This window comes from Oryctolagus cuniculus, chromosome 7 (genome assembly GCF_051225735.1).
Source record: "Oryctolagus cuniculus isolate XC-2025 breed Fujian yellow rabbit chromosome 7, ASM5122573v1, whole genome shotgun sequence".
Classification (NCBI taxonomy): domain Eukaryota; kingdom Metazoa; phylum Chordata; class Mammalia; order Lagomorpha; family Leporidae; genus Oryctolagus; species Oryctolagus cuniculus.
In genome coordinates this window covers 70,505,270-70,532,013 of record NC_142873.1, presented here as the reverse complement: position 1 = coordinate 70,532,013, position 26,744 = coordinate 70,505,270, and the positions used below count along the sequence as shown (strand labels likewise).

The 26,744-nt window shown below is 40.6% G+C and overlaps 1 protein-coding gene across 16 annotated transcripts in view; it reads left to right on the top strand.

Annotated features, from left to right (window-relative positions):
- The window catches only part of CDC14A (cell division cycle 14A), a 186,621-nt gene that overhangs the window by 138,689 nt on the left and 21,188 nt on the right, over positions 1 to 26,744 (top strand). For all 16 annotated transcript variants that reach the window (XM_089300290.1, XM_089300287.1, XM_070077981.2 and 13 more), the window contains 4 exons: positions 9,418 to 9,577; positions 22,283 to 22,398; positions 24,152 to 24,199; positions 26,042 to 26,164. In XM_089300290.1, the coding sequence (XP_089156416.1) occupies positions 9,418 to 9,577; positions 22,283 to 22,398; positions 24,152 to 24,199; positions 26,042 to 26,164 (447 nt within the window). The remainder of the gene's footprint in view (positions 1 to 9,417; positions 9,578 to 22,282; positions 22,399 to 24,151; positions 24,200 to 26,041; positions 26,165 to 26,744) is intronic.

Sequence of the window (26,744 nt, the reverse complement as noted above, 5' to 3'; positions counted from 1 at the left end):
CCGAAGCCAGGAACCAGGTGCTTCCTCCCAGTCTCCCATGCGGGTTCAGGGCCCAAGCACCTGGGCCATCCTCCACTGCCTTCCCGGGCCACATCAGAGAGCTGGACTGGAAGAAGGGCAACCGGGACAGAATCCGGCGCCCCAACCGGGACTAGAACGTGGGGTGCCGGTGCCACAGGCGGAGGATTGGAGCTTCTGTTTTGAATGAAGTTAATTTTTTAAAAAAGCAGCAATTTTGTGGGTGTACTCTTTTTCCATTTAAAATTTTTATTTATTTATTTTTATTTGTTTGAAACACACACACAAAGAGAGAGACAGAGACAGGGACAGAGGTGTTTGTTTGTTTGTTTGTTTTAAGATTTACTTATTTATTTAAAAGGCAGAGTTACACAGAGAGGAGGGAAGTGAGAGAGAAAGAGATCTTCCAGCTGCTGGTTCATTTCGGTCCTGGGCTGGCCCAGGCTGAGGCCAGAAGCCAGGAACTCCATCCAGGTTTCCCCATGTGGGTGACAGGATCCCAAGCTCTTGGGCTGTCTGATGCTGCTTTCCCAGGTGCATTAGCAGGGAGCTGGATGGGAAAGTGGAGCAGCCAGGACTCGAACCGGCACTCACATGGGATGGCAGCATCGCAGGCAGTGACTTAATCCGCTGTGCTACAATGCTGGCTGGCCCCAAGGCAGAGTTCTTCCATTCCCTGGTTCAGTGCAACTGCCTGCAGCAACTAAGTCTGGGGCAGGCCAAATTCAGGAGCCTGAAACTCCATCCAGGTTTCCCAGGCAGGTGACAGAGACACAAGTACTTTGAGCCATCATTGCTGCCTCCCAGGGTGTGCATTAGCAGGAAATGGGATCTGAAGCAGAGCTGGTACTCAAACCCAGGCACTCTAGTGTGGGATGCAGATGTCCTAAGTGGCATCAAAACTCCTATGCCAAATACCTTCCCATCTTTTTCATTCTCAAATCTATTAATAAAAATTCCCCATTCTGTGATATTTCATCAACTTCCAGTCATCTTAAATAGTTTTCAGCATTCTAACTTGATTGTAAGCCTTTCTTTGTCTTCAGCTCTTCTCAAACATCTGAGTGCATAAGAATCATTCTGGGGGTCTTATTAAATGCAGTTTCTAAATAAGCAGGTCTTGGGTAGGAATTTTCATTTCTTTTTTAAAATTTTTATTTATTTGAGAGGCAAAGTTGGAGAGGGAGGGAGGGAAGAAGAGAGAGGGAGAGAGAATGAGAGAGACGGGGAGGTGGGGGGGGGGAGGGAGGGAGGGAGAGAGAGAGAATCAGTCTTCCATTTGCTGATTTATTCCCCAAATGGCCACAGTGGGGGCAGTGGCTTAATCCGGATTAAGCCATACTAACTGTGGGTCAGGCTGAAGCCAGGAGCCAGGAGCTTCTTCTGGGTCTCCCAGGTGGGTGCAGGGGCCCAAGGACTTGGACCATCTTTCACTGCTTTCTCAGGCACACTAGCAGGGAGCTGAATTGGAAATGGAGTAGTTGGGACTCCAACCAATGCCTATATGGGATGCTGGCACCACAGGCAGCGGCTTAACACAGTGCTGGCCCCAGGGATTTTCATTTCTGATAATGCCCCCAGGTAATGTGGGGCTTCTGGTCCTTTTTTTTATTTATTTCATATTTTTTAAATTTAAGGTAAACAAAGTTCATGTATTTCATATATACAGATTTAGGAACATAGTGATACTTCCTACCCTACCCTCCCTCCTGCCCATGCCCCTACCTTTGCTCGTCCTTCCTCTCTTATTCCCTCTCTTAATTTTTACAAAGATCTATTCAGTTTACTTTATACTTAAAAGTTTAGTCCTACACTAAGTCAAGAGTTCAACAAATAGTAAGAAGAGAAAAACACTGTTCCCCAACAGTAGAGACAAGGGCTGTAAACAATCATCAAATCTTAAAATGTGAATTTCATTCCTATACATTACCTTTTTGGTATTCTATTTTGTTACCCCAGATCCGGGAAAACATATGGTGTTTGTCTTTTTGGGACTGGCTTATTTCACTAAGTATAATGTTTCATAGTTGCATCCATGTTGTTGTGAAAGACAAGATCTCATTATTCTTTATGACTGAGTAGTATTCCACAATGTATGTAACCTACAGTTTCTCTATCCAGTTAATGGGCATCTGGGTCCACATCTTAGCTATTGTGAATTGAGCTGCAGTAAACATGGGGGTACAGATCATTCTTTCATATGCTGATTTCATTCCCTTTGAGTGAATTTCCAGGTGTGGGATTGCTAGGTCATAGGGTAAATCTATTTTTAGATTTCTGAGGTATCTCTGTACTGTCTTCCACAATGGCTGTGCTAGTTTATATTCCCACCAACAGTGGATTAGGGTACCTTTTCCACCCACGTCCTGGCCAGTATTTATTGTTTGTTGATTGCTGTATGACAGCCATACTAACTGTGGTAAAATAAGACCTCATTGTGGTGTAATGGGTAAAGCTGCTGCCTGTGATGCCAGCCCAGATGGGCTCCAGTTCATGTCCTGGCTGCTGCTCCTTGAATCACATTCAGTAACAAAGGGATTTTGGTTCATTTTTACTCTATAGATATTAACTTAAAATTTTTTTATTTATATAAACAGAACAGATTTCATGTATTTCATCTACACAATTTTTTTTTAATTAATTTATTTGACAGATAGAGAGAGACAGTGAGACAGAGAGAAAGGTCTTCCTTCCGTTGGTTCACCCCCGAAATGGCCGCTACGGCCAGAGCTATGTGGATCTGAAGCCAGGAGCCAGGTGCTTCTTCCTGGTCTTCCACGCGGGTGCAGGCGCCCAAGCACTTGGGCCATCCTCCACTGCCTTCCTGGGCCACAGCAGAGAGCTGGACTGAAAGAGGAGCAACCGGGACTGAATCCGGTGCCCATATGGGATGCTGGCGTCGCAGGCGGGGGAATAACCAAGTGAGCCACGGCGCTGGCCCCTCATATACACAGTTTTAATAGCGTAATGATACCTCCCACCTTCCCTCCCTCACTCCCATCCTCCTCCTCCTTCCTTTCTTATTTTTCTTTTCATTTTTATAATGACATACTTTCGGTTTATTTTATAATTGCAGCCTTAGCTCTCCACCAAATAAAGAATTCAACAAGTAATAATAAGAAGAACCACTGTTCCCCGAGTATAGACAGAGCTATGAACAATAATCAAATCTCCAAATGTCAATTTTATTCATATACATTACATTAACTTATGCTGCATCTCAGTTTAGTACTTAGAACATTTGGTAAATTTCATGTTTAGGTTGAGCTAAATCAGAAATCAATAATTTAACCAATTTATGCATTTTATTTCTGGAAATTACCAAAAGTAAGATGGCAAAAATCTGTTTAGGAAATAGAAAAATGCATTAAAAAGTCTTCTTAGCTCACAGAGTTCCTTTACACATGGGGCCTGATAATGATGTTGTTTTAGTTTTAGCTGAGATTGGATTTTTAAAAAAGATATATGCTGTAGGTCAAGGAATATGAATTAACATTTTTTATAATCTGTTTTAAGGACTAAAAATTTTTTCCCTAAAGTAGAGATTAAAATCTGAAATAGTATATAAATCAGAATTTAACAGTAGAAAATACTGTGATTAGTTAGAAGTACAGGCATATTGTAGAGATTTGAGTTTGTGCTTTTATTGAAATTGACATTTTTACAGTGACATTTGCAGAACTTCTAGAAGTTTCTGATTTCCTTTCAATATTTACATCTGATCCATTTTTTGATTCTTAGTTAACACAGAAACAATGTTTCCATGCCAGCTGGGTTTGTCATTGTGGTGCAGTGGGCAAGCTGCTGCTTTCTTTCTTTTTTTGTTTTTAAAGATTTGCTTATTTTAAGATTTATTTATTTATTTTGAAAGAGTTACAGAGAGAGAGAGGGAGAAACAGAGAGAGATCTTCCATCTGCTGGTTAATTCCCCAGATGGCTGCCAACAGCCAGCACTGGGCCAGGCCAAAGCCAGGAACCTCATCCAGGTCTTCCATGTGGGTAGCAGGGGCCCAAACACTTGGACCATCTTCCATTGCTTTTCCCAGGCCATAAGCAGAGATCTGGATGGGAAGTGGAGCATCTGGGACATGAACTGGCCCCCATATGGGAGTCTGGTGTTGCTTTACCTGCTAGTGTAATATTTTTAAAGTTCATCCATATTGCAACATGTATCAGAATTTCATTCCTTTCTGAGGCTGAATAATATTCTATGGTGTGGATATACTAAAGTTCATTTATCCATTCTTTTGTGGACCCTTGGGTTGTTCCTGCATTTTGGCCTCTGTGAATATAATGTATCCATGAACATTGGTGTATGAGTATCTGATTTTTAAAATAATTTAAAAAATATTTATTTATTTTTCTGAAAGGCAGAGTTACAGAGAGAGAGAGAGAGAGACAGAGACAGAGACAGAGAGAGATCTTCCATCTGCCGGTTTACTTCCCAAATGGCCACAAAAGCCAGTGCTTGGCCAGACTGAAGCCAGGAGCCAGGAGCTTCATCCATGTTTCCTTCATGGTTGCAGGAATCTGAGGACTTGGGCCATATTCAGCTGCTTTCCCAGGCACATTAGCAGGGAGCTGGATCAGAACTAGAGCAGCCGTACAAGAGACAGTGCCCATGTGGGATGCTGGCATTGCAGGAGGTAGCTTAACCCACTACTCTGCAACTCTGGCTCTAAATAAATTTTATTTAACTTTATTTAATAAATATAAATTTCCAAAGTACAGCTTTTGGATTACAGTGGCTTTCCCCCCTCCCATAACTTCCCTCCCACCTGCAATCCTCCCATCTCCTGCTCCCTCTCCCATTCCATTCACATCAAGATTCATTTTCAATTATCTTTTTATATAGAAGATCAATTGAGTATATATTAAGTAAAGGTTTCAACAGTTTGCACCCACACAGAAACACAAAGTGTAAAGTACTGTTTGAGCACTAGTTATAGCATCAGTTCACATTGTACAACACATTAAACACAGAGATCCTACATGGGGAGTAAGTGCACAGTGACTCCTATTGTTGACTTAACAATTGACACTCTTGTTTATGGCGTCATTAATCACCCTAGGCTCTTGTCATGAGTTGCCAAGGCTATGGAAGCCTTTTGAGTTCACCAACTCCGATCTTATTTAGACAAGGTCATAGTCAAAGTGGAAGTTCTCTCCTCCCTTCAGAGAAAGGTACTTCCTTCTTTGATGGCCTGTTCTCTCCACTGGGATCTCACTCACAGAGACCTTTCATTTAGGTGGTTTTTTTTGTTTGTTTGTTTTTTTTTTTTTTTTTTTTTTTTTTTGGCAGAGTGTCTTGGCTTTTCATGCCTAAAATACTCTCAAGGGCTCTTCAGCCATATCTGAATGCCTTAAGGGCTGATTCTGAGGCCAGAGTGCTGTTTAGGACATCTGCCATTCTATGAGTCTGCTGTGAATCCCGCTTCCCATGTTGGATCGTTCTCTCCCTTTTTTATTCTATCAGTTAGTATTAGCAGATACTAGTCTTGTTTGTGTGATCCCTTTGACTCTTAGACCTATCACTGTGATCAACTGTGAACTGAAATTGATCACTTGGACTAGTGAGATGGCATTGGTACATGCCACCTTGATGGGATTGAATTGGAATCCCCTGGTATGTTTCTAACTCTACTGTTTGGGGCAAGTCCGATTGAGCATGTCCCAAACTGTTCATCTTTTCCCTCTCTTATTCCCACTCTTATTCTAAATAAATTTTAAATAACAACAATTGTACATATTTATGGGCTACGGTGTGACATTTCAGTACATCTATATGTTGTGTACTGATCCAAACCTGGTATCAACAGTTCCCCTTTTCTGATATTACTTTATGAATGGAGGCTGAGCACTTCTTTCTAATATTTGTTCAGACAATATGTACTAGGTTATTGTGAACTAAGGTCTCCCCCATGCCATGTCACACTAAGAACTTATTCTTCCATCTAACTGATTTGGTACCCGTTATCCAAATTCCCTGTATCCTTTCCCCCACCCCCAACCTCCATGAATCACCATTCAGTGTTCAGATTACCTTTTTTTTTTCATTTCAACTTCCACATATGAAGGAGAACATGGCTGCAACAGTTGGAACTGAGACAGGCTGAGGCCAGGAGCCAGGGACTCCATCGGGATCTCCCACACGGATAGTAGGAACCCAAGTTACATGTACCATCTTCTGCTGCTTTCCCAAGTGCGTTAGCAGGAAGCTGGATCAGAAGTTCAGAGTAGCTGGGACTTGAGCTGGCAATCTGATATGGGGTGTTGGAGTCAAAGGCAGCAGCTTAACTCCCTGTGCCACAATGCCAACCCCTGACCAATTCTTTAAGCCAGGAAGTATTATGTACTGTACTTCTGTTTCTATAATAGCCCTTGGGATGTTAGAATAGGAGGAAGGTAACACAGAACAGATTGGTATTCAACCCATAGCTGGAGAAGGCCCAGGCCAAGCTAGAAAGTTGGTTGAATTTTTATGTGAAATGACTTAATGGTAGCATTGGATAGACATTGGGTCAGGGTTGGGTTGTCCCAGAAAAAACAAAACAAAACAAAACAAAACAAAACAAAACAAAACACCTGTCCCAGGGTTTAAGAGTGATGAAGATGAAGAGTTAGGATGGTGTAGGATCAGGATTAGGCTGGAAGTGAGGGAGAATCCGCTGCCCAACAACTTCCATTGTGTTTTGGGCTGGAAACCTGTGTATAATTATAATAATGCAACTGATTGAAATTCATTAGTGGAATATTAAAAACAGATATTAACAAAAATCTGTGAAGGCTGTATATCAGAATTGACTCAGATTTAACTCATAATGAAGCAAGTTATTTAGTTATTTTCCTGTGCTCCAGGCCTGGCTAGTCCAAATTTGGCTATCCCAGGGCTGGAACATGGCTGAAAACAGTTACTCTAGCCCTGGATACACCCCTGCACAAGGCTGTGTTGAAATCAAGAGACATCCACTCCTCTCATTTCAAAATACCCATCCTGTTAGCAGAGGGTCAGCAATTTCCTCCTGCTTGGAGACACACTACATCATTGCAGTTTTACTTCGAGCTGACATAGCTTCAAAAGATTTGATTTTCAAATGCGAAATACTTAAAAATACATGTTTTACTTCTTTTTTGTTTGAGATGAGGCTTTTAAGGCGTAAGAGACACCACAATAAAAGCTCTTGGGGTTTTCATTGTCAATAAAAAGGTGTTTGCATGAAGTGCTGCTTTTCTCAAAAACATTTGCGTACTGCATCGCTTAGCAACACACACATCGGCTTTGACACCTTATTCATCTTTAGTATTCATGTTCAAATAAAGTCTTTCCAGAGAAGGGACAGAAGCTTTTCAGCTGAGCAAGTGGAAGTCATTTTTATCTTTAGGTTGGTAGCACCCTCAAGTTTCATTTTGAAACTTATTTTGGAATTGAACGTTTTTTCAATTTCACCTTTTAGGTTCTTCTCTGCTTGTTTCTACTTCATGTTTTTCTTTTCTATTATTATTATTATTCCTTGAGACCCTTACATGGTATTCCTTTCATTATTTGTTGTTAAAGATTTATTTATTTATTGGAAAGGCAGACTTACAGAGAGGCAGAGGCAGACAGAGAGAGAGAGAGAGAGAGAAAGAGAGACAGAGAGACAGAGAGACAGAGACAGATATCCTCCATCCACTGGTTCGCTCCCCAAATGTCCACAACTGGAGCCGGGCTGATCTGAAGCCAGGAACCAGGGGCTTCTTCTGTGTTTCCCATGTGGTTGCAGGGACCCAAGGACTTGGGCCATCCTATGCTGCTTTTCCAGGAGTGTTAGTAGGAAGCTGGATCCCAAGTGGAGCAGCCAGGACTTGAACCGGCACCCATATGGAATGCAGCACTGCAGGCAGTGGCTTTATCTGCTATGCCACAGTGCTGGCCCTTCCTTTTGTTTTGGGGATAAAATTTATATTCCTTAGCTTGGCATGTAGAACCCATTATAAGCTGTTTTTTGCCTCCTTTTCTCATATTCTCTGCTTCAGACGAGCCAAAAGAACCTACTTCCCAAGCAGGCATTGTTTTATAGCTACTCTTACCTGTTGCCACATGTAAGTCTGTCACTGGCTTTTTAGCAGCCACATAGTATTGCACAGAATGGATCTACTGTAATCTGATGAACTGCATTTCCATTTGGATGCAAATAATGCTGCAGGAAACAGTTTTGTATTTTGCACACAGTTTGTATTTTTGTAGGATGAAACCTAAATGTAGAATCGCATCATTGAAGGGATTGCCCATGTACACTTTTTCAGTGATTTAAAGATTAATCTTTTCTTGAAGACATTCAGCAGTATTTAACCATAAGCAATAATGTTCGGATTTGAGAGTAAACTTGGCTTACAAGGAGATGGACTCCTTTCCCAAGGGCCTAATGAAACCTTCAGGGAGGGTTTGATGTTGCTGTTGTTCTCCCTGTTTTAACTTCTATTTTGTGTAATACATAGGACCTCTTTGAATGAAATTAATACTTGGCTTCCTAGATATTTTAGGAAAGAAATCTGCGTACTTGTTGATGTCCTGTCCATGACAATGTTTTTATTTCATTGGATGTTGATATTCTTTCTGATGAACCACAGTGGATTTACTTTTAATTCTATACTGTACAGTTTGGTATGGAATAGAAATAAACTTATTCTATGGGGATAATTTACCTTAAATTTGTTGAGATAAATAAATCAAATTTATTCAATAAAAATAGAAACCCAAGATTATTTGGTTTACATATTTTAAGTTCTCTTCTTAAAGCATTGAAAAAGTTGTGACTGTGCCTTATTGAATAAGAGAAAGCTTAAGATAAATTTCATTCATGCTTTCTTACCCCAAAGGAAAATCTGATGGAGGCTACAATAAAGCCTGGCTTTTGGAATATAAGAGAGGATTTCTATAGTTATGTGTTGAGGGCCTTTCACTGGGCCACACAGGAGGTGTTTACTACGTTTTGGGTAATGTCTCTGTTTGGCTCTAGTTCTTTCACACTCATTTTCAAGTCCAGTTCATTCCAGCTGTGTTTATAAACAGACATACCAAACTTCTATTTGAGAAATACTTACAGATTTCACATCCATATTTAAGAGACACATGAGCTCAAGGTTTTTATTGCTGTAGAATGTATACAACTGATAACCTCAACAGTCAACCTGTGTAGGGCCACATAGACAGATAGTGGAGGGTTGGTATTTGTGTTTCTATGGAAATTTGATTTATTTTGGCAATTTGAAAATGACATTTTGTTTTACTGTGAGATTTCATAATCTTTCTAATCTATGAATGTTTATCTGTTTATTTTTCATTTTAAGCATCTTACTTTTGAGGAGATGATGGCACTTTATTGTAGAGTTTATTTTGTTTTCTCTCTTTTTTTACAGAAAACAAGCATCATTGTGGGTCCAAGGAGACATTTTCCGATCCAAACTGAAAAACAGACCTTCCAGTGAAGGAAGTATTAATAAAATCCTTTCTAGCTTGGATGATATGTCTATTGGTGGAAACTTATCTAAAATACAAAACATGGAAAGGTTTGGAGAGGTGAGTTTCCCTAGGGAGAGTCCATCTCCTTCAGACCAATGTCCCGTGCTGTCACCCAGTTGCACATGTATCATGCAGCAGTGTCTTTCTGTAGGATTCTGACAGTATCAAATATTTAGGTATGCAGTCATCTACCTATAATACAAGAAGCAGAGCAAAGAAGCCAATTATCCTAAAAAGAAAAGAAGCTGTAATTTAAGGAGTACAATTATTTGTAAGGAGACTGTTCTGGTATGGAGAATATTTACAGAAAGGAAATAGAGAAGCACATTTTTACTTGCAAACTGAAAAAAAGAATCAAGAAGAAAAAAATTTCATTTGGCGTAGAAGTAGTATGTATCATAAATGATACCTGAAAACCTCAAATTTGTGTTGATTTCTAAAGTATTTGCAGAGTTGAAAGCATAAGTGGAGCAACTTTCTTTTTTATTGAGGCTCTATCATAAGCAAAACACTTTAAATAGGTGTTATATGTTACCTGGTTTAGTCTGCATGTCTACCTGATGGGTAAGGTAATATTATTTATTTTATAGTAAAAATACATTATAGAGGTTTTAACCTTAGAGTTAAAACATGACTTAATCCATGTGTGATGCAAAATTTATGTTTTTCTTTGTAAATTTTATTTATTTAATTTATCTGAAAGACAGAGCTAGAGACAGATGGGTAAATGGATAGATGGATAGACAGATAGATAGCCATCTTTCATTCACTAGTTCACTTTCTCAAATGTCTGCAGTAAGCTGGGGTTGATCTGGGCAGAAGCCAGGAGCCAGGAATTCAATCTCAGTCTCCCACATGGGTGTTAGGCAGACACGTACTTGAGCTTTCACCAGCTGCCTCTCAGGTGCTCATTTGTAGGAATCTGGAGTCAGGTGTGGAGCTGGAATTGGAACCCAGGCACTTTGATATGGGATGTGGGCATCCCAGGCTGGGTCTTAACTGCTGTGCCAAACTTGTGCTTTTACTATTATACCCCATTACCTTGAATAAAAATGGAGGTAACTGACTAAGAATTAGGATCATGAGCATTTTTGGAACTAGCAGCAACCTTGAAGTCATTTGCTCTAGTTTCCTTCTTGTATGAATAAGAAGATGGGGGTCCCAGAATATTTTACCCAAGTTCCCAGAGGGTTTAGTAGAAGGGGCCATTATGAGACCTGGGCATCCAACTCCAGATTTAGCTCTTTCTATCATATTACAGCTAAGGTGGAGCTAAGTACCTGATTTCTGTTTGGTTTGTATTTTTATATCCCTGGAGGAATGAAAAAAGTTGCTAAAATATGTATGCCACAAGTGTAGATTTGCGCTCTTTTAGACAATGGCCCATCAGACCTGGACAGGAGTCTGAAACGTAATGCCCCGGCTCAGTTTGTCCCTCAAGAAACCCAAAATGGAAAGAACACACATGGCTCCCTTAGGTCAATGACTGGCCTAACTACAGAGATACCAAACATGTTTCCTTTTGCTAGAGAGCTTGAAGATTGGGCAGTAAGTTTTCTTTGAGGACATAAAGTAGAGGCCACTGATGGAACTGCTTTTTAATGTTCTGCAGAACCACAGATGTAGTGCCTAAGTTCACCTATGTGAGTCCTCTGTCCTCAGGAAATGTGAATCTTAGCCAAGGTCATGTCCATGTGCAAAGCCTTTTGTTGGTTTTCTTGTCTCTGTGTTGCGGTCTGGCCTATTAAATGCCAACAAAAAAGCACCTGAAATAACATTTTAATGTGATAATATAGCCGAGAAAGAGCACTCTTTTCTTGCTGTGGGCAGCATATTCCTCCTAGGTTAAGTTCTGGTACATAGGGCTTTCGGTTATACTTTTGAAAAGCAAACATAAAATTTGTCGCTCTATCGGAGAGACATATTTACCTTGTGGGAACATAGTGCTTTCTTTGGCATAACCTGTATGAAGTTAATATCTAGTAATTAGGACATTTCATTCTCATGCTTTTTTTAGACACCAATTTGTCGAACTTAAAAAATAATTAACACTTGTTTATCACTGGAAGGGTAAGGAGTGCAATATGATTGAATTTTCAAAGATTTATTTACTTTTGTGAAAGGCAGAGCAAAAGAGAGAGCAAGAAAGAAAGAGAGAGAGAGAGAGAGCGAGCTTCCATGTACTGGTTTACTTCCCAAATAGCCTCAAGAGCTAGGGCTCGGGACCAGGTCGAAGCCAGGAATTGGGAATTCCATCAGCCTCTGTGGATGGCAGAGGCCTAAGTACATGGGCCATCTCCTGCTGCTTTCCAAGGCATACTGGCAGGGAGCTGGATTGGAAGCAGAGTAGCCAGCACTCTGACATGGAATGTGGGAGTGTCAGGTGTCCCAAGTGGCTACCCAACCCACTGCCCTACAATGCTGGCCCAGATATGATTGGAATTTAAAATGATTTTAATGTAAGTATGTTTTCAGATGCTGGGCTGTCCTTTCCTCCATCTTAGTTCAGGCTGCTATAGCAAAATACCATAACCTGGGTGGTATATAAACAATGGAAATTTACTTCTTAAAGTCCAAGAGCAGGGTACCTGCAGATTTGGGATCTGGTTCATAGATGGTGCCTTCTTGCTGTGGCCCTGCTTGATGGAAGGGGCAGACAAACTCCCTGAGACCTCTTAGGTAAGGCCACCAATCCCTTTTATGAGGACTTCACTTCTTAATACCCTCACCTTGGGAGTTAGGATTTCAATGTAAGAATTTTAGAGTGACAAGAACATTCAGATCAGAGCATACCCCTTTCCCCAAGTAATTATGTTAGCTTTGGTTATTTAAATGCTATTGTTTTTGAACTGGAGGACAGAAAAGCAGTGTGGAGAATGATGGGTGGTTAATATTTCACACAGTGATGTGTACGTGGCTTTTGGGGCACTTTACAGCTTGTTGATACTCTGTGTAAGGAGCTCTCCCAGTTGCTTTTCTTGCCTTGCCTGTCTGGTGCCAGCTCTGGGACATTACATGTATATGGGAAATTTAGTTTAAAACTAGAGTTGATAGAGTTACTGATAGCTTTATTGTTCTTATGTAATACTGTAGGAAGTCTAATCTGTTTCAAGTTCCATACCGATGTTGTAGGTAGAAGCCCACAGAAATTCTGGATTTATTTGGTTTATATATAAAGTACAAAAGAGGGCAGTACTACTCTAGAGGGTGCCTTATTTTTATTTTTTTAAATAAAAGATTGAAAGTAGAGACTCTAAATTATTTTTTGATTTCTAAGTCTATAGAACTCATGATTTTTATACTATCTTTTTGATTCATTTTTCTATGCATTTTTGAAGTGTCCACATATTCCTGGCCTGCAGGAATGAATTTACTTGAATAAATGAACAGGTTATAGTTTCATATAAGAAAATGAGGATAGAGACATGAAATTGGTAGTGATCTAAGCTTTATGAAGGCATTGTGTGTTCTAATAGCAAGTTAGCCCCTGCAATAAGTGCTTATTTTTATATTCAGGGACTTAAACTCCATCATGAGTTGGGGTTATTTAAAAATTGCTTTATTTAGAGTACCTCATTTAAAGTGCAAATATTTGAGCTAAATGAGGCGCTTAGTGGCAGCAACAACCCAAATAGCACCTACTATCTTCCAGAAATAGTTCTAAGCCCTTTACATCCTTATAATCCTTCCAACAGCCATGTCAAAAAGGCATTATTACTAGGCATGCGTACGTAAGACGAGATAGAGAAAGCTAACTCCTTTGCTCAGGATCATGCAGTACGTGATAGAAATGTTACTTGAACCCAGGTGCTCCAGCTCCAAAGTCGCTGCTATTCTGTGAGACCTCTTGCAGCACATACGTGCCTCTCTACAAGGTCTTCAGTGTGGCTTTAGAATATTATGTATAGTAATTTTGAACAAAATCTTAGCCAATCTGTTCTAAAAAATGTCTCCTGGAATTACAGTACTTTCTAATTTTCTTTTTCTATTCTAGGGCCACAGGCCAATATTAGCACACAAATCAGTGGATGCTCTTGACTTAGAGATATTAAATAGATACAGGTGCTGCTAACGTTCAGCCAAGTTCACATAAATTGACCATCAACTAGGCAAGAATGTAGTGTTTTGATTATAACTTTGAGATACTGTGATTTATAAAATCCATCATAAGCACTTGTTGAGCTCACTCTGGCTGTGATGTGGAAGTTATGATTAAACAGAGTCCATGTGGGCTGGGGTGGAAGACCAGGGAGTTGGTGACAGCAGCCAGTGGCAGTGAGGAGGGAGGGAAGACAGATCTGGGGGCCTCTGATAAATCTAAGCCTTTATTGATTAGAAACAGCATCTTTGTCTTCCCCTTACCTTGATATCATATAGGTTCGACATCTGAGAGCTGAAAAAGAACTAGAGAGGTGACCCAGCTGCTTTTCCTGGTCAAATGATTTTATATCTGCTAAAAATTCCATTATCTTTATCTTTCAACCATTTCACTGCTATTTTTACTCATTCCTATTTCAAACTCTCTATTTATATCTTTTTCCCATTACCTCCCTTCCATCTTTATTCCCTAAAGTGCTGTATTTTCTTCTAATAGATGATTTTTTTTTTTTTTTGACAGGCAGAGTGGACAGTGAGAGAGAGAGAGAGAGAGAGAAAGGTCTTCCTTTGCCGTTGGTTCACCCTCCAATGGCCGCCGCGGCCGGCGCACCGCGCTGATCCGATGGCAGGAGCCAGGATCCAGGTGCTTTTCCTGGTCTCCCATGGGGTGCAGGGCCCAAGCACCTGGGCCATCCTCCACTGCACTCCCTGGCCATAGCAGAGAGCTGGCCTGGAAGAGGGGCAACCGGGACAGAATCCGGCTCCCCAACCGGGACTAGAACCCGGTGTGCCGGCGCCGCAAGGTGGAGGATTAGCCTATTGAGCCACGGCGCCGGCTCCTAATAGATGATTTCTGAACAGTACATTCCATAGCTTCCCCAATAGCTTACTCTGCCACCATACTCTTGATGTCTTGGTCTGTAGTTACTTTATCCAACTGAAATCTATGGGCGCAATTTAATTTTTAAAATTTTGATTTTTCATTTTTATATAGACAGAACTACTGGTGGAATAAAATACATCTTTAGGCTATTATTCTTTAGCTAAGTCTTCATCTTTAGAAATTCTACTTTTTTAGATATTTTAGTTTGCTGTCACTTTCTTGCCTTTATACAAGGCCACCCAGTATCTAAAAGAATGAATGCTGGCCGGCGCCGCGGCTCACTAGGCTAATCCTCCGCCTAGCGGCGCCGGCACACCGGGTTCTAGTCCCGGTTGGGGCGCTGGATTCTGTCCCGGTTGCCCCTCTTCCAGGCCAGCTCTCTGCTGTGGCCAGGGAGTGCAGTGGAGGATGGCCCAGCTGCTTGGGCCCTGCACCCCATGGGAGACCAGGAAAAGCACCTGGCTCCTGGCTCCTGCCATCGGATCAGCGCGGTGTGCCGGCCGCGGCGGCCATTGGAGGGTGAACCAACGGCAAAGGAAGACCTTTCTCTCTGTCTCTCTCTCTCACTGTCCACTCTGCCTGTAAAAAAAAAAAAAAAAAAAAAAAAAGAATGAATGCTACTGCTCAGACCCTCTGAAGGGTAATGGCCAAGAAGTCTACTTTCTTTCCTTTGCAGGAGCAAAGATAGGAGGGTCTTCCCTTGTCTAGGCTTCCTCATATATCTCCAACAGTCATGCACTTTAGTTCCTTTTCCACAGATTCTGGGGGTCTGCTGACCCTTCACCAGCTCAGGGAAAGAGCATCTGCAGGGAGAGAGGCTACTGCCTGAGAGGTCAGAGGACAAGGCTGGGCTCTGCACATTGTCATTGGTGAATCTATTTATGAATCATGGCAAGGAATGAATTTGGTATAAAGAAGGCCAAACAGCTCCTGATGAGAAAAGTCTGCAAACTGCCCCTGGTTTACCGAGTCATGAGTCTGATTTATGCCTCACGATATGTGGAACTGCATTTTCTAACAAACTCCTGTTCCCCGCCCTCCCCCCCCCCAGCTCTTATGACCTGGTAAATGTTACAGAATCAGTCACCTAATAACTATAGGCCCTAGTTCTACTCACATTTGTGTATCTTAATCAGTATTCAAGGAGGCCAAAGTCCTTTTCCATATAGCTTTTAATTGTTTAATTCTGTAATTTAATATAAATGTGTTTTGAATAACATGGAGTTTTTTTTTCTCAAGAGGTTGAGGACTATTATTTTCCCTATTAACTAATATATATTGAGCACACTGATATTTACTATATACTCTCTTCACAACAGTGAACCTATGATACACACATTAGCAATCAACACATTTTACAAATGAGGGCTGAAGATGATCACTGTTACAAATCTTCCCTCAGGACATGTGTTGAAATGAAAGAGTCAGTATTTGAAATTGGGTCTCTCTGAGACCAAGCCTAAGTTTCTAAACCTTATATGCTACAAATTCAAAGAGTCATTATAAGATTAAATGAAATTATGAATGGAATAATGCCAAACATATCTAGACACTCTATATGAATATAGCCATTATTAATCTTAGTAAGAACCTTCAATTGTGCAAGTAATTGTTTCCTTTTTATTTAAATAAATTTAATTTAAACTCACTTTCTTCCTTGCCACCCAGGAAAAAAGTACTTAGAATTTTATGGCTTATATGTTCTATACCTCTTAGTTCTAAAACTATACCAAATTTCATACGATATGCACAGGAACAAGAAGTAAGGGAAGATCAGTTGAGACAAAAAAAAAAAAAAAAACAACCCTGATGTATATTTTAGTAGATTTCAGACCTGCATTGCCTTCTAGATTTTTTCCCTTCCTTTCCCTTTCCCATAACTTAATGCCTAAGCATTTCGCCACACTTGAATCCAATTGGTCATCTTTCTTTTTTTTATTTAGTAAATATAAATTTCCAAAGTACAGTTTATGGATTACAATGGCTCCCCCCCCATAATTTCCCTAATTTCCCTCCTACTCGCACCCCTCCCATCTCCTGCTCCCTCTCCCATTCTGTTCACATCAAGATTCATTTTCAATTATCTTTATATACAGAAGATCGATTTAGTATATATTAAGTAAAGATTTCATCAGTTTGCACCCACACAGAAACACAAAGTGTAAAATATTGTTTCGGTACTAGTTATAGCATTACTTAACATTGGACAACACTTTAAGGACAGATCCCACATGAGAAGTAAGTACACAGTGACTCCTGTTGTTGACTTAACAATTTGACACTCTTGTTTATGGCGTCAGTAATCTCCCTAGGCTCTAGTCATGAGTTGCCAAGGCTATGGAAGCCTTTTGAGTTCGCCGACTTCGATCTTATTTCAACAGGGTCATAGTCAAAGTGGAAGTTCTCTCCTCCCTTCAGAGAAAGGTACTTCCTTCTTTGATGGCCCGTTCTTTCCACTGGGATCTCACTCACAGAGATCTTTCATTTAGGTCTTCTTTTTTTTATGCCAGAGTGTGTTGGCTTTCCATGCCTAAAATACTCTCATGGGCTCTTCAGCCAGATCCGAATGCCTTAAGGGCTGATTCTGAGGCCAGAGTGCTATTTAGGACATCTGCCATTCTATGAGTCTGCTGTGTATCCACTTCCCATGATGGATCATTCTCTCCCTTTTTGATTCTATCAGTTAGTATTAGCAGACACTAGTCTTGTTTGTGTGATTCCTTTGACTCTTAGACCTATCAGTGTGATCAATTGTGAACTGAAATTGATCACTTGGACTAGTGAGATGGCATTGGTACATGCCACCTTGATGGGATTGTATTGGAATCCCCTGGCACATTTCTATGTTAAGTGAAATAAGCCAGATGTGGAAAGACAAGTTAGGTATGTTTTCCATCATAGGTGGAAATTAAAAACAAGTTGATCTGAACTTGGAACAGTGATTACTACCCACAGGAAGGTTGGAGGCAGGAGGGGAATTGAGGAAAGCTGGGTAATGGTTTCAGTCGGGTGGCGGTAACAAGTTCTAGTGTTCCACAGTACAGTGGGGTGACTGTAGTTCCCAATAAGGCATTATATACTGTATAAGGTACTAGAGGAGAGGAGCTGGTAAGCTCCAAATACAAGGAAAAGATAAGGAAATGGGAAGGCTGTGTATATGCATAATGCTGTGCTGCTTAAAATGTGAAAGTATTACATGTTAATTAAAAATTTTAAATAAAATAATTTATTAAAATATTTTTAAAGGTATGTTTTCCCATCTAGTGCTTGAGAGCTAAGACTTTGTATGTATTGCTTTTTTTTCTTTGAGAGTAACGGTGCTTAACTTGAGTAAACCTAAAGAAAGTGAAAATGTTAAATCTGGATGATGAGGTACATGGCTATGTGGCACAGCATTTTTGCTTTCTGTTTTTGAAATGTACCTTAATTTACAAAAAAATTTAAGGTTCATAATAGAATATGAGAAAAACACATGTAATTATAATTTTAAAATACTATTACCTTTTTAGCTAAATTGCATATCTCAAAATTAGTTTTAATCTTCTCCAGTAGTAAATGACCACAGCTTTAAAAATATCAAAAAGTGTTGAATTCCAATAATAAAAAATATTAGTCCCACTCTGACTTTTCTGTATTTTCAGACCCACTCGCAAAGAGGGAACCTCTAAAAGTAGATTATGCTAACAAATTTACTATCCTATTTCTGAGATTACATTGCCAATTTTTATTTATCAAGCTTGCATTGCTGGTTTTTTTTCTGCCTTTTAACATGTAAAATTCAGTGGCTTTTCGTGTCCTGTTATGCAGCCATCACCACAATCTAGTTTTTAGAACATTCTCATGACCCCCAAAAGAAATCCCATACCCATTAGCAACAGTTTCCCATTTTTCCCCTCCAAACACTCATCCACCTTCTGCCCTCCTGGGCATTGCAATTCTGTTCCTTATGTTCACAGACATAAAGCCACACCACATATAGCCTGGCTGCTGTCACTTTGCATAAGGTTTTCAAGGCTCATTCATGTCGCAGCACATGGAAGTACTTCATTGTTTTTCATGACCAAAAAATATTCCAGTGTACAGATACACCTGTGACTCATTCACTCATAGAATGCTGGTCATTTTGATGCTTTGTACTTTTGGCTAAAATGAATGATGCTGCTCTGAACATTTGTGTACTAATTTTTGTGTGGATATCTGTTTGTGTTTCCCTTGGATGTATACTTAACAGTGGAATTCCTGGAACACATGGGGGAACAATACTTTTATTCAGAAACTGTCAAACTGTTTTCTAAAGTGGCTATACCATTGTATTTCCCTATCAGCAATAAGTGAGGGCTACAGTTTCTCCACACTGACATCCTCTCCAACACTTGTCCCTTTTGTTTTAGCTACCGTAATGGAAGTGAAGTAGTATCTTTTTGTAGTTTTGCTTTGTACTTTCTTAGTGACAAATTATATTAATCATCTTTTCATGTGAGTGTTGACAACTTGTACAGTTTCTTTAGAGAAATCTCTGTATGAATATTTTTTTCTATTTATTAATTAGGTTGTTTGTCTTATTGTTGGACTGTAAATATTCTTTATATAGTCAAATAGAAGTCTTTTATCGAATTCAATTTGAAATATCTTTTCCCATTCTGTACACTTTCCTTTTAAAAATTTTTTGTTGTTTATTTGAGAGGCAGAGAAACAGAAATAGAGCCTCTGTTTGCTGTTTCATTCCTCAGTTGGCCAAAAAAGCTAGGACTGGGCTGAACTGAAACAGAGCTGGAGCTGGCGCTGTGGCGTAGTGAGTAAACCTGCCACCTGCTGCGCCGGCATCCCATATGGGCTCTGGTTTGAGTCTCGGCAGCTCCACTTCCAATCCAGCTCTCTGCTATGGCCTGGGAAAGCAGCAGAAGATGGCCCAAGTCCTTGGGCCCCTGCACCCGTGTTGGAGACCTGGAAGAAGCTCCTGGCTCCTGGCCTAGGATCACCTCAGTTCTGGCCATTGTGGCCATTTGGGGAGTGAACCAGCATATGGAAGACCTGCCTTCTGCCCCCCTCCACCCCCGCCTTTGCCTCTGCCTCTCTGTAACTCTGCCTTTTAGATAAATAAGTAAATCTTAAAAAAAAAAAAAAAGCAAAGCAAAGCAAAGAAACTGGGAGTTTGACATTGCTAGTTTTATTTATCAAGTCTGGACATCTTTCTATTGTGTCCTGGTTATGCTAGACGTGATTTAGCTGTTCTGTCTAGCTATTGTCCTGCCTCCCTTAGCTTCCCAATCATAATTTTTGATTTTACCAAATAATATGTGCATGAAAATATGATTCAGCGTTCAGCTAGTTGTTGCATTATGTCTGTCCTATTTGTCGAACCTCTAACCTCTTTTTCTTTCTTCTAAAGTTAATTGCTTTTTTATTTTCATATTTTTATGCATTTGAAAAAAGATAATGCTACTCCTCCAAAAAGTTGCCCTAAGCAATTTTAACTTTGTTGAAATCTCAATGGAGCAAAAAATCTTACCAATTCTGTTCTTTTTATGGAAAGCACTTCTCCTTTCTAATTAGCCCTAATGTATAGATTTTTAAAAATTTTGAGAGACAGACAGGAAGACAGAGAGATCCCATCCTCTGGCTCACTCCGCAGATGTCTGCAACAGCCAGAGCTGGACTAGCCCAAAGCTTGCATCTGGGAACTCAATCCAGAACTTCCACGGTGGTGGCAGGAACCTAATTACTTGAGCCATCACCAGTGTCTTCCCCTGGAAGCTGGGGTCGGTGACCAGTTTTGGGAATTGAATTTAGGTACTCTGATCTGTGGGACGTGGGTGTCTTAACTTCTGGGTTTAAATGCTGCCCCTCCACTCCTAGGTCTTTTTGTCATAGTCTTCATTTGGATCCCTACTTTTCCTAGATCTCATGTTTTCTTCTTTCCTTTTTCCTGAAACACTTTATGTGTTTCAGAAAGGTTGAATTGGGTTGGGGCGTAGTAAAATTTTGTATCTTTGACCCGTATGTTTGATGAGAGATTTAATTTTAGAATTACAGGTTGAAGATCATTTTTTCTTAGAATTTTGAAGGACTCACAGAGCTGGGAACACAAAGAACCTCAAGATTAAAGGGGTAAACAAGCTTCCTGGCTTTCAGATGCCCACAGAGGCACCCTGTTGACAAGAAAACTGTGATTGGGATGAATAAGGATCCTGTCAGGTCCTCCAAGAAGCATTGCTGGCCTGTCTCATGAGGTCTTATGTGCTTCTTGGATCCACTCCATATTCTGGAAACTCTGGCTACATGCTAACTAGCGGGTAACATCCCCACTGCGTGTCCAGTGTTTGCTGTGGCTAGATGGAGTGAAGCTTACTGTCTCAGGCGCATCATCCCAATAGCAAACTAGCCTTCAGACCTTCCTGACTTCTCCTCATGTGTGCTTCCTTGGGTGGCCCACTGGGTTGTATGAACAGAGATGAATCATGAAACCAATTCCTGGAGCCTTTACAGAGGGGCAGCTTGTGACTCTAAGAGATCTCTGTGGCTTTAAGTCTCATGGATCATGATGACCTGGCCTGCTTCACTTGTACTCAGTCTTTGAGACTCAGCTAAGGGACTGCCTGCTCTAGGAAGCTCTTGTCATCATTTCTTCTTTCCAACTGGCTCTGTGCTTTGTGTGCCCTCCCCCTTTTAATTAAGCTCAGTGATACAGGAGTGAGGTGCGACCTTTTTAGCCAGAACGTGCCTACTGCACCCCAGATGTGTTTCAGGAACCCAACATAAGTGGTGGGGAGTGGAGAGGAATCTCTCTGAGAAACAACTAGAATGTGACTAGTTGAAGTAAATTTTTTGTATATTCTTCATCAAATAAGAATTCTTTCTCTAACAAAGGAGGGACTATTGTGGTTGGAATGGATCTTAGCAAATTCAAGTCCTTTGATTTTTCAGGTGAGGGAAAAAAGGGCAAAATGTGGTCTTTACTGGTTCAATGTTAGGGTGCGGTGGCTCATATTTTAGAAAGAACCTTGCATCTGAGGACAAGAAATCTGATTTGAGAATCATAGCCCTGACGTTCAGAGTTTAGGGAGTGTGGGCAGTATTCCTAACTTTCAAGAGTGCTTTTTTTCCAACTATAAATTAAGCATAACCGTGCCTTCTTCCCTGGGGTTACTGTGAGAATTAAACAATAGCTGGCCTGGGGAAGGACCAACGTGATACTTGTGGTTTTCAAACTGTGAGACTTATTTAAGAGGGAAACATGCTTTCTCATCTAGTAGTCCTAGTGTTTTAACTCATTCTAGAAGAGGCTTAAGTGCTTTTGCTAAGGGTAAGTGATGTTAATAAGTTGCTGTGTAAATAGGCTAAATTACTTTGTCGTGCATTTTTGTAAACAAGTCTCAGAATTTGCAGGATGGCTCCGGGTGGTGTGTGGAAGCCTTGTCTGCACTGGGTCTGCTGAGCCAGCCTGTGTCCAGGTTTTATTCCAGACTGTGACTGTGCCTGCATGGGAGTCTCCTTAGTTGTGGTCCATTATAATAAACAGCTCTTTTAAATTTTTCTGCATCCATACCCGTGTTTTTCTGATTTGCGATTTAACCCATATTAACTTGGCAAACAGGCAAATATTCCTTAGTATAAACTTGGACAATGCTGAATTTATAATGCGTTTAAATGACTTAAAATAATCAATAGTAAGATAATCTATATATTTCTATATACACAATCTGTCATCTATTATGAAATTTATATAAGGCAAAATTATTGTCAATGACCTTCCTATGGAACATGTGTTCTTTTTCCCCCAGAATAATCTAGAAGAGGATGAAGATGTGGAAATGAAAAATAATATAACCCAGGGAGACAAACTACGTGCCTTAAAAAGTCAGAGACAGCCACGCTCCTCTCCGTCTTGTGCATTTAGGTAGATCTGTTTTACACTTTTAAATTCATAGTGCGCTTCTGTTTGTGGGCAGAACTTTTAAATTCTTGTTTTGAATATTCTAAAAATACAAGTTTACTGCATTTTTTTTTTGGTTCATAACTATTTTGTGGTGTTTAGTGTTTATTTTATCACTGTTGGAATAGCTGTATTTCAGAAGTTTGTTGAAAGCAACTGTGGCATCTCAGTCTCTGGAGTCCTATCTTTTTGCTGCTATGTAATTATCTCTGGGTCTTGGTTCCAAATTCCATTTGGAATTTCTGTGGCTGGAATTCTACTTCTGTAGCAAAGTCTCATAGGTGTGCCACAGCTTTTTGTATTGAAGTCAGAGTATACAGAAAAGCGTTTTATGCCAGGCTTGGTATAGCCTGACTAATTCCTGAGATTTACCTGTGTTTTTGAGATCTAAACAAGTAATTCTTGCTTGTGCCTATGAAGTTACAAACCATCTTGATTCTGTGGTCTCAAATTACTCATCAGAATCAATAATGGGATTTGACTGCTATCACAATATTTGAACACTTCTTACACTTTTTGGTTTTAGAAAAAGGTTTGAGGATCAATGTAGCTACAAAAATCTACAAATACTAATATTCTTTACTGCGATCTATGGGGTGGCAGGGTCTTAGGCCACACAGTAGCTACTTTTCTTTGACTTAATTGGTGAAAGACATGTATAACAGGAAGGATGTTTTGTGAGTGTGATCGACATGAAACAGATTCATGGAGAATTGAGTTTCTGTGTGTCATATCAGAGGATTATGACACTTCAGTCAGATTGCATCTTTGGGAACTGGTTTGCTGACTTAGGAACTAAGGATTTATCTTTAAGTAATGATTTTCTGTAATATGATGAGAAAATGGGATAGCAAGAGTGGTGCTTAGTGATAACTATCAGCTACTCTTGGAAGATTGAAGAGAAGTACCCTTTCCTGAGCACCTGCAGTGAGCCAGGAACCATGGTAGGTTCATGGTTTGAAGATGAGGGTTAACAGGGTTAACATAAAAGGTCTGCCCCATCCCTGGGTTTGGGTTGTTTGCTTGATGTCAGAGAGGTTAAGTCATTTTCCGTTTGAATGGAGCTAGAAATGAAGGCGATGTGGAGTTCAAAGCATGGGCTCTTTGCACTGGAGTTTGTCTTTCTCAGTGGATGGAAGGTTCTTCAGGACTAGTTTACATGACCAAAGTTTTATAGTCACAGTTTTTCCTTGAGACTCTTAAATTGTTTTATATTGATTAAAATAAACATATTTATATTTTCAGAAATCAGAAGGAGGAGAGAAGCAATAAGTTGTAGAAGCTGAATTATAACATGGCAAATAAATAGGAGAAATGAGAGAATATCATATTATACAAACTGTAGAAGGCCTATTACATTATAGTTTTTCTGTTTTCTTTTAAAAACATTTCATAAATTTTCTCATCTATTGGAATTTAGTTTTCTTAACAGCATTATTAATTGTCATCAAACTTTTTTTTACCCTGAGTGCATACAGTACTGTTATCTGCTTAAAAAGCAGGATGCTTCTAGGTGAAATAAAATGACTAAAATGTATTTCCTTTTGGTTTTAGGATTTATTTTATGAAGTAGATGAAAACTAAAATCCATTTGCATGGTTTTTCCCTTTTGCTAATTTCACATTTTCCCTGGTCTGACTCATAGACGCGCCTTTTGGTATTTGTTTAAATGTGTGAGGCTGGTGTCATGAGAGCATTTGTCTTTTTTCATTTGCAGGTCAGATGACATGAAAGGGCACCCGAGAACAGTGTCCCAGCCTTTCAGGTAAAAAGGGTTGACTTTCTGGTGGCTTGCACATATGTGCTACCTTTTTTTTTTTTTTTTTTTTTTTTTTTTTGACAGGCAGAGTGGACAGTGAGAGAGAGAGAGACAGAAAGGTCTTCCTTTGCCGTTGGTTCACCCTCCTATGGCCGCCGCGGCCGGCGCGCTGCGGCCGGCGCACCGCGCTGATCCGATGGCAGGAGCCAGGAGCCAGGTGCTTTTTCCTGGTCTCCCATGGGGTGCAGGGCCCAAGCACCTGGGCCATCCTCCACTGCACTCCCTGGCCACAGCAGAGAGCTGGCCTGGAAGAGGGGCAACCGGGACAGAATCCGGTGTGCCGGCACCGCAAGGCAGAGGATTAGCCTAGTGAGCCGCGGCGCCGGCCCGTATGTGCTACCTTTGAGACATGTTTCCCAAGCATCAAACCATCAACAATAAGTTGTACAACCCTTTTTTTTTTTTCACATTTTAAGTTTCTAACTTTCAGTTCCAGATCGTTACATACCCTTTATGCCTAATACTTAGCCTGAAAAGGCTGTTGTTTTCCCTACATCGCTGTGATCTGTGCCCCAGGTCGTGGGGATCCCCAATCAACTCAAGTGCTCCGCAACTGTCCTTTCAATCCAGCTAGAGATGTTGCCTTGATTTACCTCCATTTCTATTAGTCCTCTTTTCTTTTATTGATAACATGTGTGAGAGCTCTTCAAAAAGTTCATGGAAAATGTGTATCATGAAAACCCCAAAATGTTTTTGCACCAAAGAAACTCATTTCGTCATTCCATTTTCTGCACATTTTGAAATATCCTTGTATTTGTTCCTAGTTTTATTTTCCCATTTTTGTTTGAGAGGCAAAACATGTCCGTAAGCTTCTGTTTGGAGGATAGATGATGTAGGGAAAAGTTTACAAGTAAATAAAAAGCTTTTTTTCCCCCCTAGTAGATAGGAACACAAAGTCCAGCTACATTATATGATTTGCCCAGAGCAAAATCTGAGTGGCCCTGGGTATGCAGCAATCACTGTTTGCTGTTTGTCCACTTGGCAAACACTTACTGAGGACCTGCCCTGAGTCTAGCCTGTGCTGGCCTCTGGGAATTGAAATGAGGGGACAGCCTTTGTGTTTTAGGGGCTCATGTCAAGTGAGGGAAATCGACAGATATTAGACAATGAAAGGTGAAAGAGCTCTGCTTTACTATGACGACATGAAGGTACTTCAAAATGTTCTTGGAAAAAAAATGGAATTAGAAAATAAGTTTATTTGGGAGCCAAAAAATTGGAAATTTATGCATAGCTTTTTTTTTTTTTTTGACAGGCAGAGTGGACAGTGAGAGAGAGAGACAGAGAGAAAGGTCTTCCTTTGCCATTGGTTCACCCTCCAATGGCCGCCGTGGCCGGCGCACCGCGCTGATCCGATGGCAGGAGCCAGGTGCTTCTCCTGGTCTCCCATGGGGTGCAGGATGTGAAGAAGTAGAGGGAACGGCATACTGAGAAGTAAATGGCAGTGTAAGGAAGGGAAGTGAGCAGGGAAGATAGGACCCTGGTTAAGAGCAGGACTTTGAACCCTGCTCTGCCACTTGCTAAGCAGGTAGCTTTGATTGGAAAACTGTCTCTTTGTTTCTTCCCTTGTCAAGTGGGGAGAGCAGTATCAGCTCCTTCCCTACGTGGTTGTGGGCATGAACTGAGTTCACATCTTTAAGGCTGTCAGTGTTGGCGGTGGCTGCTGTCACCCTGATTAGGATCTGTCATGCCATCTTTAAGGTTTAATAGTTTGTCTTGTCCTAGCAGATTGCTGAGTATTTAAGATAACACAGTTTGAGTGACACTTTGTCCACTTTTTTCTCCACAAAGATTAAGTTCTTCCCCACAAGGATCTGCATGTACGCTGAAGACCTCAAAAGTGGCTTTGTCCCCTTCGGCGACAGCCAAGAGGATAAACAGAGGTACTTCGTCCTCAGGCGCCAATGTCAGAAGGTAATTTTTTCCTCCCTCTCCCAAGCTACTGATTAGACGTTTAAAAAAAAAGATGCAGCAGGCAATGACTTTGGCTGTGGTTTTATCAGAGGAAGAGACAAAAGAGAAGGGGGGAAACCACGCACACAAACCCCAAAATACAGAGACCAGCAGTGGAGAGAATGTTGTAGAACATTCCAGCTGATTTAGGGGACCAGAAAGTGGGGTCCAGTTGCTGACAGAAATGCTAAGTGGTATAAGCTCTTCTTACCTGATGGACACGGTCAGATGAGAACGAATTAAAATGGGAAGGGGATGTTTGATGTAGTGAAGCTGAATATGACCAAGTTGAATCCTGTACTTAAGTCTGTCTTCAACACTCCCTATAAGGCCTTTTTCATTTATTTACTGCCTCAGATGTTCTAGTTCATAGTCTCTGGGCAAAGTGTTGTAGCTGGCTTGTAGGGTTTTAGCTAACAGCTTTTGACCAAGGTATTTGACACATATAACTGAAGGCCACATATGATAATGTCCCCTGGGGCAATCCAGAAGCCATTCTGTCTGTGTCTGCATTGATCAGAATTGTCTTCATCCCAGTCTG